The 13,566-nt window shown below is 56.0% G+C and overlaps 1 protein-coding gene across 1 annotated transcript in view; it reads right to left on the bottom strand.

Annotated features, from left to right (window-relative positions):
- Window positions 1-882: 882 nt before the first annotated feature.
- Window positions 883-13,566, bottom strand: part of VSTM2L (V-set and transmembrane domain containing 2 like) — a gene marked incomplete at both ends in the record, with an annotated part of 32,880 nt that continues 20,196 nt past the window's right edge. Inside the window, 3 exons of the mRNA XM_079784949.1 lie at window positions 883-1,155; window positions 11,570-11,620; window positions 13,182-13,351. Coding sequence (XP_079641075.1) covers window positions 883-1,155; window positions 11,570-11,620; window positions 13,182-13,351 — 494 coding nt within the window. The remainder of the gene's footprint in view (window positions 1,156-11,569; window positions 11,621-13,181; window positions 13,352-13,566) is intronic.

The following is a 13,566-nucleotide window of genomic DNA, read 5'->3' as shown; positions in this document are numbered from 1 at the left end:
GTACTGGGGTCCCTGGGGTCCCAACAGCCCCAGGCCCTTGAGTGGGCTTGGCATGGACCCTAAGAGAGAGGGCTGGGACATTGGGAGCTGGCAGAGGGGGCTCCTGGGAGAGCCTCAAAGACCCTCAAAGGGGTCCTGCTGGTGCAAAACTCTGCATGGGGCCATGGAGTCAGGGGGCTAAGGCCCTCTCCATGAAGGGGCAGAGATTCCTGGTCCCCCACCTCCCTAGAGGGTGGGACAGGGAGCTATTTCTTAGGTACAAGGAGGCTGAACACGAATGACCCACCAGGAGGCGGTGGGGTGTCTCCCTTTCCTCCCAGGGTCCCTATGAGTGACCCCAACAGGCCACAGCCCCAGAGCAAGGCTCTCCTGGGGGCTCTTGCCCCCTCTCTTCCCCGGGGGAGAGGCCCTAGCTCTACTCAGAGATTCAAGTCCAAATCTGGGGAGGGGTTGCTGTCCACATCCCCAGGCTCAAGTGGGGGATAGTGGAAAGGAGGGAGAGTAAGGCTGGGAGGCCTGGCTAGGGACAGGACTGGGGGACAAGCAAGCAAAGCGAAACACTGGACTCCACTGAAGCTGGTGGCCAAAGGGGGCAGCCTGCCCCAGCCCCGCCCCCATGTTTGGAGTAGTTGTCCCCTTGGTGCCCAAGGCTACCTCCTCCGAGCCAGGTCAGGTCACCGCGCGGATCTGAAAAGGAAGGGCTGAGTGGGGCTTGCATGCTGAGCAAAGGGGTGGTGGTCGGAGGGCCTACGTGGTGGCCACAGGTCTCAGGGATGGGGAGGCGGCTGGACCAGGCAGTCCCGTCCCCACGGTCCAGCAGCTCCTCATGCACTCTGTACAGCCTAGGGGCGCGGGCGGGCACGTGGCGGGGTAAGCGTCCGTCTAGAGGCTGCAGGCCTCCTCGTCCACAGACCGCTTCCGCAGCTCCTTGCCCGGCTTGGGGGGCGGCGGGGCGGGCGCGGCGGGCGGGGCTTCGGGCAGATGCAGGACCGAGTTCTCCCCGGGCTGCACCCGCAGGTAGGCCTTGACCTTGTGGTGCCGGGCCTTGCCGTCGCTGAAATCGATGACCCGGCACTCGTAGGTGCCTTCGTCTGTGGGCTTCACCCGGGACAGGCGCAGCTTGTGGGAGATGTTACTGCCCACCACTTTGACCACCTGGGGGCGACAGAGAGACCGTGACCTGGCCTTGGGGCGGCGGGAAGACAAAGAGTGTCAGCCCACTGCTAGGGTGGGGCCCCAGAGACACTGGCACCAGGGCACAGGGAGTTCAATAGCAAAAAATAGAAGCACCTTAAATGTCTATCCACAGAACCGACACCTAAGCGGAAGTCAGTTCATTACATGGAACACGGCACAACCCTTAAAAGGAATACCCTAGAGCCAGGCATGTCGCAGCTCAGTGGCACGCAGGAAGTGAGATCTCATTGCAAAACTCCTACCATTTCTGTACATGAACACATGAAAACACTGTATTCTGGTTTTGGAGACTTGTGTGTGTACAAGTTTAAAATACACAGCAGGGAACACCGGCCTCATAGCAGAGGCTGCCTTGAGGATGCAGCCCAGGGGAGGGCTGTGGACCTGGGGTGGACTGCAAAGTGAGTTCTTAGCTTAGTCCAAAATGTCTTATTTTTAAAAAAACAAACAATAAATACAGCCTGGCCTACGCGGCCCAGTGGTTGAGCATCGACCTATGAACCAGGAGGTCATGGTTCAATTCCAGGCCAGGGTATAGGCCCAGGTTGCAGGCTCAATCCGCTTGATGTTTTTCTCTCACCATTGATGTTTCTATCTCTCTCTTCCTTTCCTTTCCTCTCTGAAATCAATAAAAATATATATTTTTAAAAATACAGGCTGACCACAAATGTATCAGCATTTCAATAATTGTTCATCCCTGTTGGGGTGAACAGAACGAGTGTCTGTGATATTTGGCTTTTTGTTTATGCCTTTGATTGGGATTTTAAATTTTACTTTAAAATTGAATTTTAACTTATACACAGCAAAGTGCACACTTGGTAAAATTTTAAAAGTGCACACAAGTGTTTCCTTGTGCAACCACCAAGCAGAGCAAGGCAGGACCATTTGTAACCCTAGAGCGCACCCTTGTGGCCCTTCCTCGCCAATGTTCCCCCCATGGGGTGAACTGCTACTCTGAGGCCTATCACTGTAGTTCAGATCGGCCTGTTCTTAAACTCTTTCGTGTGCAGCTTCTTTCACACAACATAGGATCAGCGAGATTCTCCATGTTGTTGCATGTCTATGTTTGTTCTTTTTCATTGCTGTGTAGTATTCCATCCTGCGATCACTGGGAAAGCTAGGTGAAGGATATAAGAGACGGTTTTTGCAACTTCCTGTGAGTCTCTAATTCAAAATTTAGAAAGTTAGAAAAAGGGAGGGGGGAGTTGGGCCTGTGGAGAGGAGGGTAATGGTGAGCGGGGCTTTCATCCTTCCCTGCCCCTTATTACTTAGACCCTTCCCTGCCCCACCTCCAACAGCCCCCACCCCACCTAGGCCGAACATTGGCGATCAGTTCACACTGCCAGCTGGTGACCCCCTTCCCAGTGATCGCACCACCTCTCACATACAGGCTCTCCAGGCTCAGGTGGGAGCTGCATAGGCTCCAGACCTGGGGCCCTGGCACTGAGCTCTACTGGCCCCCTCAGCTGGTCTGTTCTCGCCAGGCCCCAACTCCTGGAGGGGGAAGCCCCTGCTGATCACCCACACAGTGAGGAGGCCAGGATGAGAAGGAGGACAGTCTCTGGCGGGGTTCATTCACTCTGCAGACGTGTTTCAGAGACTATGCTGGGCACTCACACATGTAGCTTCCCATCATCTCACTAGTCTGCTCTGGCCTCCCTGGTCCCTTCTCATTTCCTCCCAAATGTTAAGCTCTTTATGACCCCAGGGCCTTTGCATAGGCTGGTTTCCCTTCCTGGGTGCTCTGCCCCATCTCTCTTCACCTACGTGACTCCCATTCATTCCCGAGCATCACCTCCTCCAAGAAGCCTTCCATCACAACTCTGCTTGTTTCCTTCATAGCAGTCATCACAATTTGAGAACCATTTGTCTGTTGATTTGTTTTTAATTGATTTGTCTGTTGATTTGTTTTTCTCTCTGGCTCAACTATAAATTCCATGAAGACAGGAATATCTATTTTGTTCATCTTAGTGACCATCACAGGGCCTGGTACCCTGTAAACAATAACAATAAATTGTTGGATGAATGGACTCACTGTAGTTCCTTCTTTCTCCAAATGAAGTGGTCCCCAGGCTTGCTAACTTGAGGTCACATACACACAATTCTACCCACTTTACAGATGGTGAGACTAAGGCTCCAGGAGGAGGAGTGACTCTCCCACGGGCACTGAATCAGTGAGTGGCAGAGCTAGGAGCTGAACCCAGGCCTGACTCCATGCATTCTATCCCTCAAAACGGTGCGACAGGCCCGCACAGGGTCACCAGGAGCTGGCAGGGCCATGGTGAGGGGGTGCTTCCCAGGCTCCGGAAGGGAAGAGGGCAGGTGGGCAGCAGCAGGGAGCCTGCCCATCCTCCCCGATTCCGAGCACTGTGGCTGGCCACCATCCCCGGGAAGCGGGAAAACATGGGCTGTGGCACGGCAGGAGGCACGAGGTGGGCCGTGGGCCACAGACAGAACTTCCCAACAGCAAGCCGTGGGGAACCTTCCAGCAGCCCGCCTGGTGTGGGGGCCAGGCTGGGCCCAGCTGGAGGCTGTCAGCCCTGCTGATTCCGTCACCTCTGGCCAAGGACAGCCAGAGGTCCTCTGGCCCTGCCATGCTCTCGGGGAGTGAGGGGATGCTGTTGCAAATGCGCAGCGGGAAATGAATTACCTCAACATCTGTTTCCCTCACGGATATTAATTATCCTTCATTTGTCAACCCTACAAGGCGCTAATGGAGTAATAATGCGAAGCGCTGGGAGCAGCCGCTCCTAGGGAGGGAGCACGGAGCGCGGCCCACCCCTCAGCCCACCCTCCCTCACCCAGGGCGCCAAGGCTGGGACGGGCTCCCTCCTCCCCCGGCTCCCTCCCGCCCTGTCACCCCTCTGCCAGCAAACACGTGTGGCTTTCAGAAGCTCTTCCCCAGCCCCCCACCCCCGCCCCAGAGGAGGAGGGGAACCGAGCACGCGTAGGGGTGCTGGAGGCTGGGCTCTGATCCTGACAGTCAAGGCACCCTGGCCCTGGTTTTCTTGGGCTAGATCATCCATTCACTGGACTCACATCTATCAAGCGCCCCCACCGAGCAATGCCCGCATGGGCTCACGGGCACAAGGAGGATCCAGACCTCACTCCTGTCATCCAGCCCCGCAGTAAGCGGGTGTCTAATAGGCCAGAGGACACACACACACTGCTCCCTCCCCGCCCCAGGGATCTGTGCCCAATACTGAGAACGAGAGCAGTGATCGTGGTGCCGGCAGCTAGTGTTTATGGAGTGTGCGGTCCCTGTGAGATGATGTGCTAAAGCGTCACACATCTTATCGAAACCTCGAGATAACTCCGTGGTGCAGGCACTTCGGAAATACTCCACATACCCATTGTAGGAGTCAGGAAACCGAGGCTCAGAGAGGTGGGGTGCTTGGCCCAAGGCCCCAGCTGATGAGAGAAACCAGGCCTTAAACACAGCTCTGGAGAGCCTCCCAGCACCAGGGACCCTCAGGTCTGTCTTTCCACCCCCCGCCCCACCTCATTCCCCAGGCCCCCAACCCTCCATGCTTTAGGGGGGCCCAGCCTTCTCTCAGAGACAGCCTGTGAGGGACCCCATCATCCAGCCCTGCTTCCTGGGGGTGGCAGAAGCAGCCTGTTGGAGCTCATCATTCACAAATTGGGCAGAAAATCCTGCGGCCCAGACGTCCAATGAGACTGAAGAGGCCAGGAGAAGAGACCCTCACACGGCCGCCTGGCTGTAAATCATAATCACTGCAGCACAGGCATCGACAGGCCCTAGTGGTGCAATTAAGCACCTAATTATGCTGAAAGAAACAAGGCGAGTCCACACCGTGACCAGGCTCAGCCTCTCCCCTGCTCGCCTGTGGCCCAGGCCTTTCCAGGCACGGCAGGGCCCCTAGGTCCTCCGGCAGACAGGCTGGTATTTTCTCCTGAGCACCGTCAATTTGGGTTCCGGGTGCCAGACCTTTCCTACCTGTGGCCTCATGGCTGAGGCCTAAGAGGAATGTGGTAGCCCCGGGAGGTGCTGGGGTGGGGAACAGGGGTCAGATGGTCCCTTTCCCGGGCCAGCTCCTGCTCAGAGCTCTGCCACTCCCGGGCCTCCATCAGCAACACCCAGCCACTCTACCAGCCTGCCGGCATGTTCAGAACCCAACTCAGGGTCTCCCCAAATCTGGGCCCGAGAAAGCCTCACCCGCTGAAGCCTGACTTCCCAAGTCATCATTCCCAACGCTGCTTCCACACTCAGGCACAGTCCATCTCCAAATCCCATTGATCGCTCCTCTGAACATCATTGGGCCCCTCCCCTTCCCTCCAGGATCCAGATCCTCGTGCACTGGCCAGAGCAAGGCCCCAGCTTGTCTCGTCTGGGTCATCACCCCAGCCTCCTCCCGGGTCCCTGAGGAGCCACTCTGGCCTCTTCCAACCTGTTCTCCCATGACAGCCAGACAGATCTTTTCCAACTTAGAATCCTTCCTTCCACTGCTCCCTGAAGTGACTGTCAGGAGGGGGAGCACTTTGGGGGTCTCATCCCTGCCTCTCCTCAGCCACACCAGCCCCCAATCGTTCCTCCAACACACACAGCCAGAGAAGTTCCCTTTTCTGCTAGTCAAGTCCTCTATGCTTCAGTGCTCATCTCAAACGGCACCTCCTCCAGGAAGCCCTCCAGCCCCCCCGCCACCCCAGTCTAGGTCAGGTCCTGTTACTGGCTCAGACTCCCATGCAGCTCTCCTCACTGTGATGATCACAATTGTCGTTTGGTTTTTCATCATGTGATAACTGGGTTAACATCCATCTCCCACACTGACTGGGAGCACCCTGAGGGCTTGGGGGTGTGTGACCATGGCCTTCACAGAGGCATCTGCATGGCCCTCAACTGCAGCCTGGCTGCTCTACGGATGTTCCACGGGATTCCCAGGATGGATGTGATACTGTTGTAATTAGCCTAGTTATTAATAACAGGAAAGGAGCAAAGGGAAGGCCAACTATTATAGGCATGTCATTTGGGCAGCTTCGCCAGGAAGCTACAACTTTACACGCCCCCAGGGGAAGGGGACGGGAAGATAGACGCATGCCCAGTAAAGTGGGGGTGACATCAGGAATGTACTTGCCTGTCAGTCACACCTGGGGACAGGTCATTGGCCAGAATGGGCATGGCCACTGCAAGGGTGTGAAATTTGAGATATTTAATCCCCTAAACCCGTGGTCGGCAAACTGCGGCTCATGAGCCAATTGCGGCTTTTTGGCCCCTTGAGTGTGGCTCTTCCACAAAATACCACGGCCTGGGTGAGTCTATTTTGAAGAAGTGGCATTAGAAGAAGTTTAAGTTTGAAAAATTTGGCTCTCAAAAGAAATTTCAATCGTTGTAGTGTTGATATTTGGCTCTGTTGACTAATGAGTTTGCCGACCACTGGCCTAAACACATGCTTCCTGGCATTCTCCCGTGTGGCCCACAGCCATGTGGACCCCACACCCAATGGACGAATGGACCGTACCTAGCCTGACGCTGGGTTGGACCCGGCGGCAACATGGAACAGAAACTCTGGACACTGGCTTTGCTTCTAGCTCTACCGAAGCCCCCCCTGCACTTCCTCTATGACTGGGCTAAGGGAAATGGGACTTTGGAAACCCAGGGGTGTAATTTCACACGAATAAAAATAACTCATCCTCCCGTGTGTGTCTCAGAAAATCCTTTTTCTGGAGATATCACAAGGACTCCACCCCCAGCACTCAGCGGGGAAAGGGATACCTCAACTTCCCCGGGAACAGATGGAGTGATTTTTGCCTCCACATGAGTCTCGCCTCGCCTTCCTTGCAGACTGCGGGACTTGATGCCTATGTGTGCTGCGAGTTACTGCAGGAATTTCAAGAAAAGATAGAAATGTCTACAGAAGAAGATGAAGTCACAGGGCACCGTGACCCACCCTTGGCCTGATAACGCAGACTTCATGGACTGCTCCCGGCCCCCACCCCCAACCTCACCCATGCGGCACTCACAGGTGCACCACCGTGGGGGGCAGCCAGGCAGGGCAGGAGGAGCTTGACCTGCAGGCCGCTTGGGTGATCTGACAAACACAGCTGCCTCTTAACGAACCGATGATGGAGATTCTCGGTGGGGCTGCAGAGTGCTTCCTGAGGCCTCTGGGGCTGTTCCTGGCTTTGGGGGTTTGGCTGGGGGGGTGGCAGGTTAGGATGAGTGGGCCAGAGCACTAAGCCACGTGTACACGGGGCCTGGGCTTCCCATGGCTCTTTCAGACGGAGCAGGTGACATGAACTGAGTCTACAGCACAAACAGCTTCAGTTAGGCCAGTGGTCGGCAAACCGCGGCTCGCGAGCCACATGCGGCTCTTTGGCCCCTTGAGTGTTCTAACGCCACTTCTTCAAAATAGACTCGCCCAGGCCGAAAACCGACTTCTGCGCATGGGCCACGAAGTTTCAATCGCACTGTCCGTGCGCGCCCGCACGTGGTATTTTGTGGGAGAGCCTCACTCAAGGGGCCAAAGAGCCGCATGTGGCTCGCGAGCCGCGGTTTGCCGACCACTGAGTTAGGCGGAAGGAGGAGCTACGGGTGAGGAAGGCAGCTGGGCCCACTGGGAACAAAGGTGTGTGTGGAGAACTTCACCTCATCTCCAAGTTAGGAAGTTGGAAACCATCTCTACTTGCAAACCTGGTTAAGGGGAAATTAACCTAAAGTGTAAAACAAAGAACTTCAATTAGATCAAAAGAAAAACTTCCAGAACTTGAAAATGGCTGATAAGCAGGAGGATTTGCCTGAACCACAGGAATGAGACTCCGATGGTGGCAAACCACCCAGGGAGATGTTTTTAAGGCCAGAGGCCCTCCCCCAGGCCCCTAGCTAAATGAGATAATTCATGTGAAGCACTCAGCATGGCTCCTGACATGCTAGGCACTCAATGAATGGTAACTGCATTATTATTATTATTATTATTATTATTATTACTATCTTATCCCAGGTGCCTGTCCTCCCACCCACATAAGCGATCCCTTAGGTTCCCCTCCGATTTCCTGCAGAAAAGCTGGGCCTCTTTCACTGCTCCAACCCCCCTCCCTTACCCTCCCGCCCGTGTGCTGGGAATAGGAATCTGTGATTTACAAATTCATGTTGTTTCCACTCTAGTAACCACAGTCATTCACACGGCCATATCCATAGGACTTAACAGTTTCCAAAGTGTTTGCATGTAGGTGTCGGACATCAGTGAGGGGGAAAGAGAGGCGCAGGGAGGTGGTAGAGCTGGAGCCAGGACTCAGCTCCCGGGACCTCAGTGCTGGTCCCAGTGTGTCCTCACAACCCGCCCCCCCGCCCCCTACCCCCCCCGCCCCCGCCCCTCTCAGCACAGCCCCTCTGCACCCTCCAAGGGTTACCATGCGGCCCCCAAAGGTCCCTGAGCACCATCAAGCCCCCGGAAGCTAACTGTACTTCCTCCTTCAGAACCCCAAGGCTACCCAGCTGGTAGACTGCATTGTTTGGCTCCCATGGTGTTTCCAAAAATCAAATTAGGTCCCAATAGTTAAAAATCAGGAGATATTGCCATGGCCGGTTTGACTCTGTGGTTAGAGTGTTGGCCTGTGGACCAAAGAGTCTTGGGTTCAATTCCCAGTCAAGGACACATACCTGGGTTTCAGGTTCAATCCCTAGCCCCAGTTGGAGCACCTGCAGGGGGCAACCAATGATGTCTCTCTCACATCAATGTTTCTCTCTCCCTCTCTCTCTCTCTCTCTCTCTGCCCGCCCCCCCCCCCAGCCTCCCTCCCTTCCACTCTCTGAAAATCAATGGAAAAAAAATATCCTCAGATGAGGATTAACAACAACAACAACAACAAAATCAGGAGATATTCCACTAAAATTGGGATTTTTAGAAGACATGGAACTGTTGGGCCGGAACAGCGCCTGGGTTCTGCTGGACATGAAGGAGTGAAGCCCTGCATGAGTCGTTCACTCCTTCACATCACCTGTACACATACATGTCCTGGCATGGGATGCATGTCACGTTGGTGTGTCCATGTGTCAAAATCTGTCTGGGTTTATGCCCCCATTGGCCTGAGGGTGTGTATGTATGTGTAACAGTCATTTGATATTTTTTTAAAAGAATAGTTTATCAATTTTTAGAGAGATAGGAAAGGAGAGGGGAAGGGAGAGGGAGAGAGAAACATCAATGTGAGAGTGTAACATCGATTAGCTGCCTCCTCCACGCCCCTTACCGGGATCAAGCCCAAAAACCTTGGCATGTGCCCTGACAGGAAATCAAACCAGCAACCTTTTGGCGCACAGGATGATGCCCAACCAACTGAGCCACACCGGCCAGGCACGGTGCTAGGCTCCGGAACTGTAACAGTGAATCAGGCAGGCACAGTTCAGCCCTACTGTCTCCAGGGGGAGTCACAGGAACGGATAATTACAAAAGGAAATGCAGCCAGCAGGGGAATGGAAGGTGCCCGCTGAGTCACAGGGTCAAGGGAGGCTTCCTGACTTCAGCGCTAAAGGAAGAGAGAGGAACAGACAGGGACTGGCCGGTGAGAAGGCAGAAAGGCAGCAGGGTTGGGAGGGGCAGGGGAGCCAGGTCAAGCAAGACGAGACAGCCCAGAGGGTGAGCAGGGAGCCCAGGGCCTCGAAGGCGACAGGGAAAGTCCTAGCTTCTCCTAGACTGCAGGAAACCCAGGTGGGCATCTACTGATGGTGCCGCCAACTAAATGTCCATGTATTTAAGAGCAGTCACGTGTGTGACGCTGTCTGCAGGAGGAGCAGTCTGTGAGACCCCCACCAGACCCCGAGAGCCCCAGCTGGTGCGGGAAATCAGGGGCCAAGGTCGGGGGAGAGTGGTTGCGCAATCACTCTGAGCACGTTTATTTTATTATCTAATTAGCATCTTCGCATTCTCCTCACGTGGGTCCAGCAGCCTCTAATTCTAATCCTCTAAAATCAATTAGATTATTCTCTCCTTTGCCTGAGATGCTCCTTAAACCCCAAACAAAATCATAGGAGAGAGAGAGTTGTGATAAGCGGGGGGTGTATAAATATCCAGAGATCTCTACCTGCCTGGACTTATCAGGTGGTGTTTGAGCAAGAAGCATATGGATGTGCCCTTGGCAGAGAGGGTGAGGGTGAGGGGCCGGGGGATGAGGGTGAGGGGGAACCAGCATCCACCCTAAACTGGAAATGGCTCAAATTTCTAGACCCCCAACTCTGAAAGGCCCTGCAGCAAACAGCACAAATGATGCTTTTACGGCCCTCTCCTCCCCTCTCATCTGCCCCCCTTTTGTCTGAGGAGCTGCGGGAGCCTCCTCCCAGGCCTCCTGCCTCTTCTCGGCCACCCCATCCCTCCCAGTGCCTGTTTGCCACCCCATCCCTCCCAGTGCCTGTTTGCCACCCCATCCCTCCCAGTGCCTGCTCGACACTGTGGCTTCTGCTGTGGCTCCTCGGTGCGTCTGTGTCTAGTCACCTTTGGGGTCCCGAGCTCCCCAAGTCCTTGAAAAGTTGTGGAAGCAGCAGCAGAAGAACGAACTTGGAGGCCACTCCCCACGCGTACACACCCATACCCCTGAGCACCGGCACTTTCTGAGTGTGTTGGTGTGGGCTTCTGGCTTCCTGCCAGGATGACCTCCTGCCCCAAGCGCAATCCCAGCCTGGTCTCACGGCCACCTGGATCCCCAGGCTGTCCCTTCTGCTCGGTCCCTTTCGCCTCCTTTCTCAATTCTGCCTGCCTCTCCCGGGCCCCTCTTTGGGTGCCCCTCCCTGTCTCTGGGTCCCCACCTCCCTGGGCTCCAGCACAGCCTACAGACACAGCACTGGAGTCAGCTCAGTCACACCATGCCCTCTAGCAAGTCTCTAGGCCTCAGCTGCCCCACCTGCAAAATGGGTGAGTGCTTGTCCTTCCCCATGGAGGTGTAGCCATGAAAAAACGAGTCAATGCATCAAAGGCCTAGCCAGTCCTCAAATCCTTCGGCACAGCTCCCCGACCCGCCTCACCCCAGGAGCCAGGGGACCCAAGTGACCGTGAGAGGCTGCGGCTGTCAGTCGTGATGGGCCGGAAAAAGCCAGCTCAGTCTCATTAGGCCCTGTTGGTTCCCCAAATAAAAAATGCTGCTGAGGCAGACATGAAGCATCAGGGACGCACACAGCCTTGGTTCCCGACAGGAGAGAATGCGTCTTCTCTTCCCCTGTCATTTTTTGTGCCTGTCATTCAATGAACTTGAAAAATCTCCAGCTTTTAAAAAACAGATCAGAGCCATTCCCCCCCACCTCCCACCCACTCTGTTTTTCTTCTCCTCCATCCTCTTGCCCAAGCTCCCGGCAGTACTGGACCAAAAAATTTTTTTAAATTACAGCTGTGTCCTCCATTAGAGCCCTTGCGAGAAGTCATTATAGAACTCACACTTATTTTGGTCGCGTCCTTCCCTGCGTCTTCCTGCTGAGATGCTTTTAGCTGTTGGGAGCAGGAGGGGCGGAGAAAACAGAGAGAAGCCATTAGCACCGCTGGGCGGGGGTTCGGACAACAGCTAAGATTCTAGCAGCAGGTGAACTCTGGGGCCCCTGGGATCCAGCGCTGGGGGTCCCTCAGCTCTGTGTCCACTCAGGGAGTGGAAGTGAGTCAGTAAAACCGGCTGTATCTGGGGATAAATGGGGTGGGCACGCGTGAAGGCAGACCGTGAGTCTGCGCGGTGTGCCTGTCTGTACACCTGTCTGTGTCGGTGCCTGGGTTGTATTTTCAGGTGTCACACACACGAGTGAGTGTCTGCAGCAGCCGCGGTCGGAGCCCTGCCCACAAGCTGTTCCCTGAAAGCTGGCCCGGCGGGACCCAGCTGCAAAGACCAGCACCTCGGCTCGGGGCTCTCTCTGAGCGCTGGAGTCCTCTGAGCCTGTGTGGGGGGAGCTGACACTCCCAGGAGCAGGACAGAGCTTAATAGGCATTTGTGACTATGTGAGAGGCTCTCCCCTGAACCTGCAAGAATGTGTGACCACCCCCATGTGTGCACAGGGAGGTGAGTGAATGTACGTGTTCATATGTGAGTGGGTGGGCAGAGAGGGTGTGTTTGCATATTGTTTGCATATATACAAGTGTGAGAATAAAAGAGTTTCAGCTTGGGTTCCCCCAGATGCAGCCCCAAGACAAAGACTTGAGTGCAAGTAGTGTATCAGGAGGGGATCCCAGGAAACATCAGTAGGGGAGTGAGTGAGGGGGACAAGAAAGGGAGGAAGTGAGTAATGGGTGCATCAAGCCAGTACCCACCGTGGGCAACTGGAACTGACTCCCCCTGGGCACCTCAGGGAGAGAGCACAGTCCTCTTCATTTATGCCAGCTGAGGGGCGGGGGCGCTGGGGGACTATCCCCCAGCTCCTGTGCTCATGGCGGAGTGCTGCTCCGGCCGGCCTCGCTGACCAGCAGGCTCTGTTGTCCACAGAAAACCCTCAGACACAGTCACGGGGTCGGCTGTTGGCAGTGGGGCTGGTGGCAGGGGCTGGTGTATGCCCGGGTGTGTGGGCAGGGACATCAACAGCATCCGGTCCCGTGGCGGGCACATATGAACGTGTCGGTGCGTGGAGGCAAATGCATGCACGGAGGCGGGCCGCCGGGGTGTGCCTGCATGTGTGTGGAAGGGGGCATGCCTGGTGCTCGTGAACGCGGCAACATTGTCTGCCGTGTTCGCAGGGGACTTCCAACACAGCTGTCCATGCAGCTTGGAGAAGTGGCGGGAGGTGAGTCAGATCACCTGGAGCCAGCTTCTAGGCCTCTGCCTCAGTTTCCCCACCTGTACACAGAAGTGCAGCTGCCGTGGCTGCACTCTGTGCTCTATGGAGGGCTCTCTGGTGGTGCCCATCCCAAGTGCTCAGCCTGGCTCTGCCTCCTGCCGGAAAACAAGCCTCCATTTCAGGAAGGGGGGTTGGGGGAGAGGTGGGTGCTGCAGGGGACAGAGCAGGAGCCCAGACCCCTCAGAAGAGATGAGGGGCAGAGGCACCCCAGTCAGGGCCGGTTCTGGGCGGAGTACCTGGTTCGAGGCCCACGCCTGCTTGTCAGTCCAGTCCCTGTGGCTCCGCACGTACCACCACTGGATCTCCAGCGAGTAGGAGGGGGAGCCGCTGCCGCGGAAGGAGCAGGCCATCTCCACGTCCTCGCCCGTCCGCGCCGTCATGTCGTGGGGCGTCTCTGTGAACAGGGCTGTGCGGAGAAACGGGGGAGGAGCAGCCGGGGCTCAGAAAACCGGGGCCGCGGGCACAGCGCCGGTGGGTGGGCGAGGTGGAGAGGTGGGAGCCGCCAGGCCTGTGGGTGGGGCCCCTGGAGAAGTCAGCGAGGGTGTGCAGCAGCAGCTGGCAAGACGGGGGATGAAGGACTTGGCCTAGGGCCCCGAGTGCCCCACTGGAGCCCGGCTTCTG

This window comes from Cnephaeus nilssonii (assembly GCF_951640355.1).
Source record: "Cnephaeus nilssonii genome assembly, chromosome: 11".
Taxonomy (NCBI): Eukaryota; Metazoa; Chordata; class Mammalia; order Chiroptera; family Vespertilionidae; genus Cnephaeus; species Cnephaeus nilssonii.
Note: the sequence above shows the minus strand (reverse complement) of the source record. Positions and strands in the feature narration are given on the sequence as shown.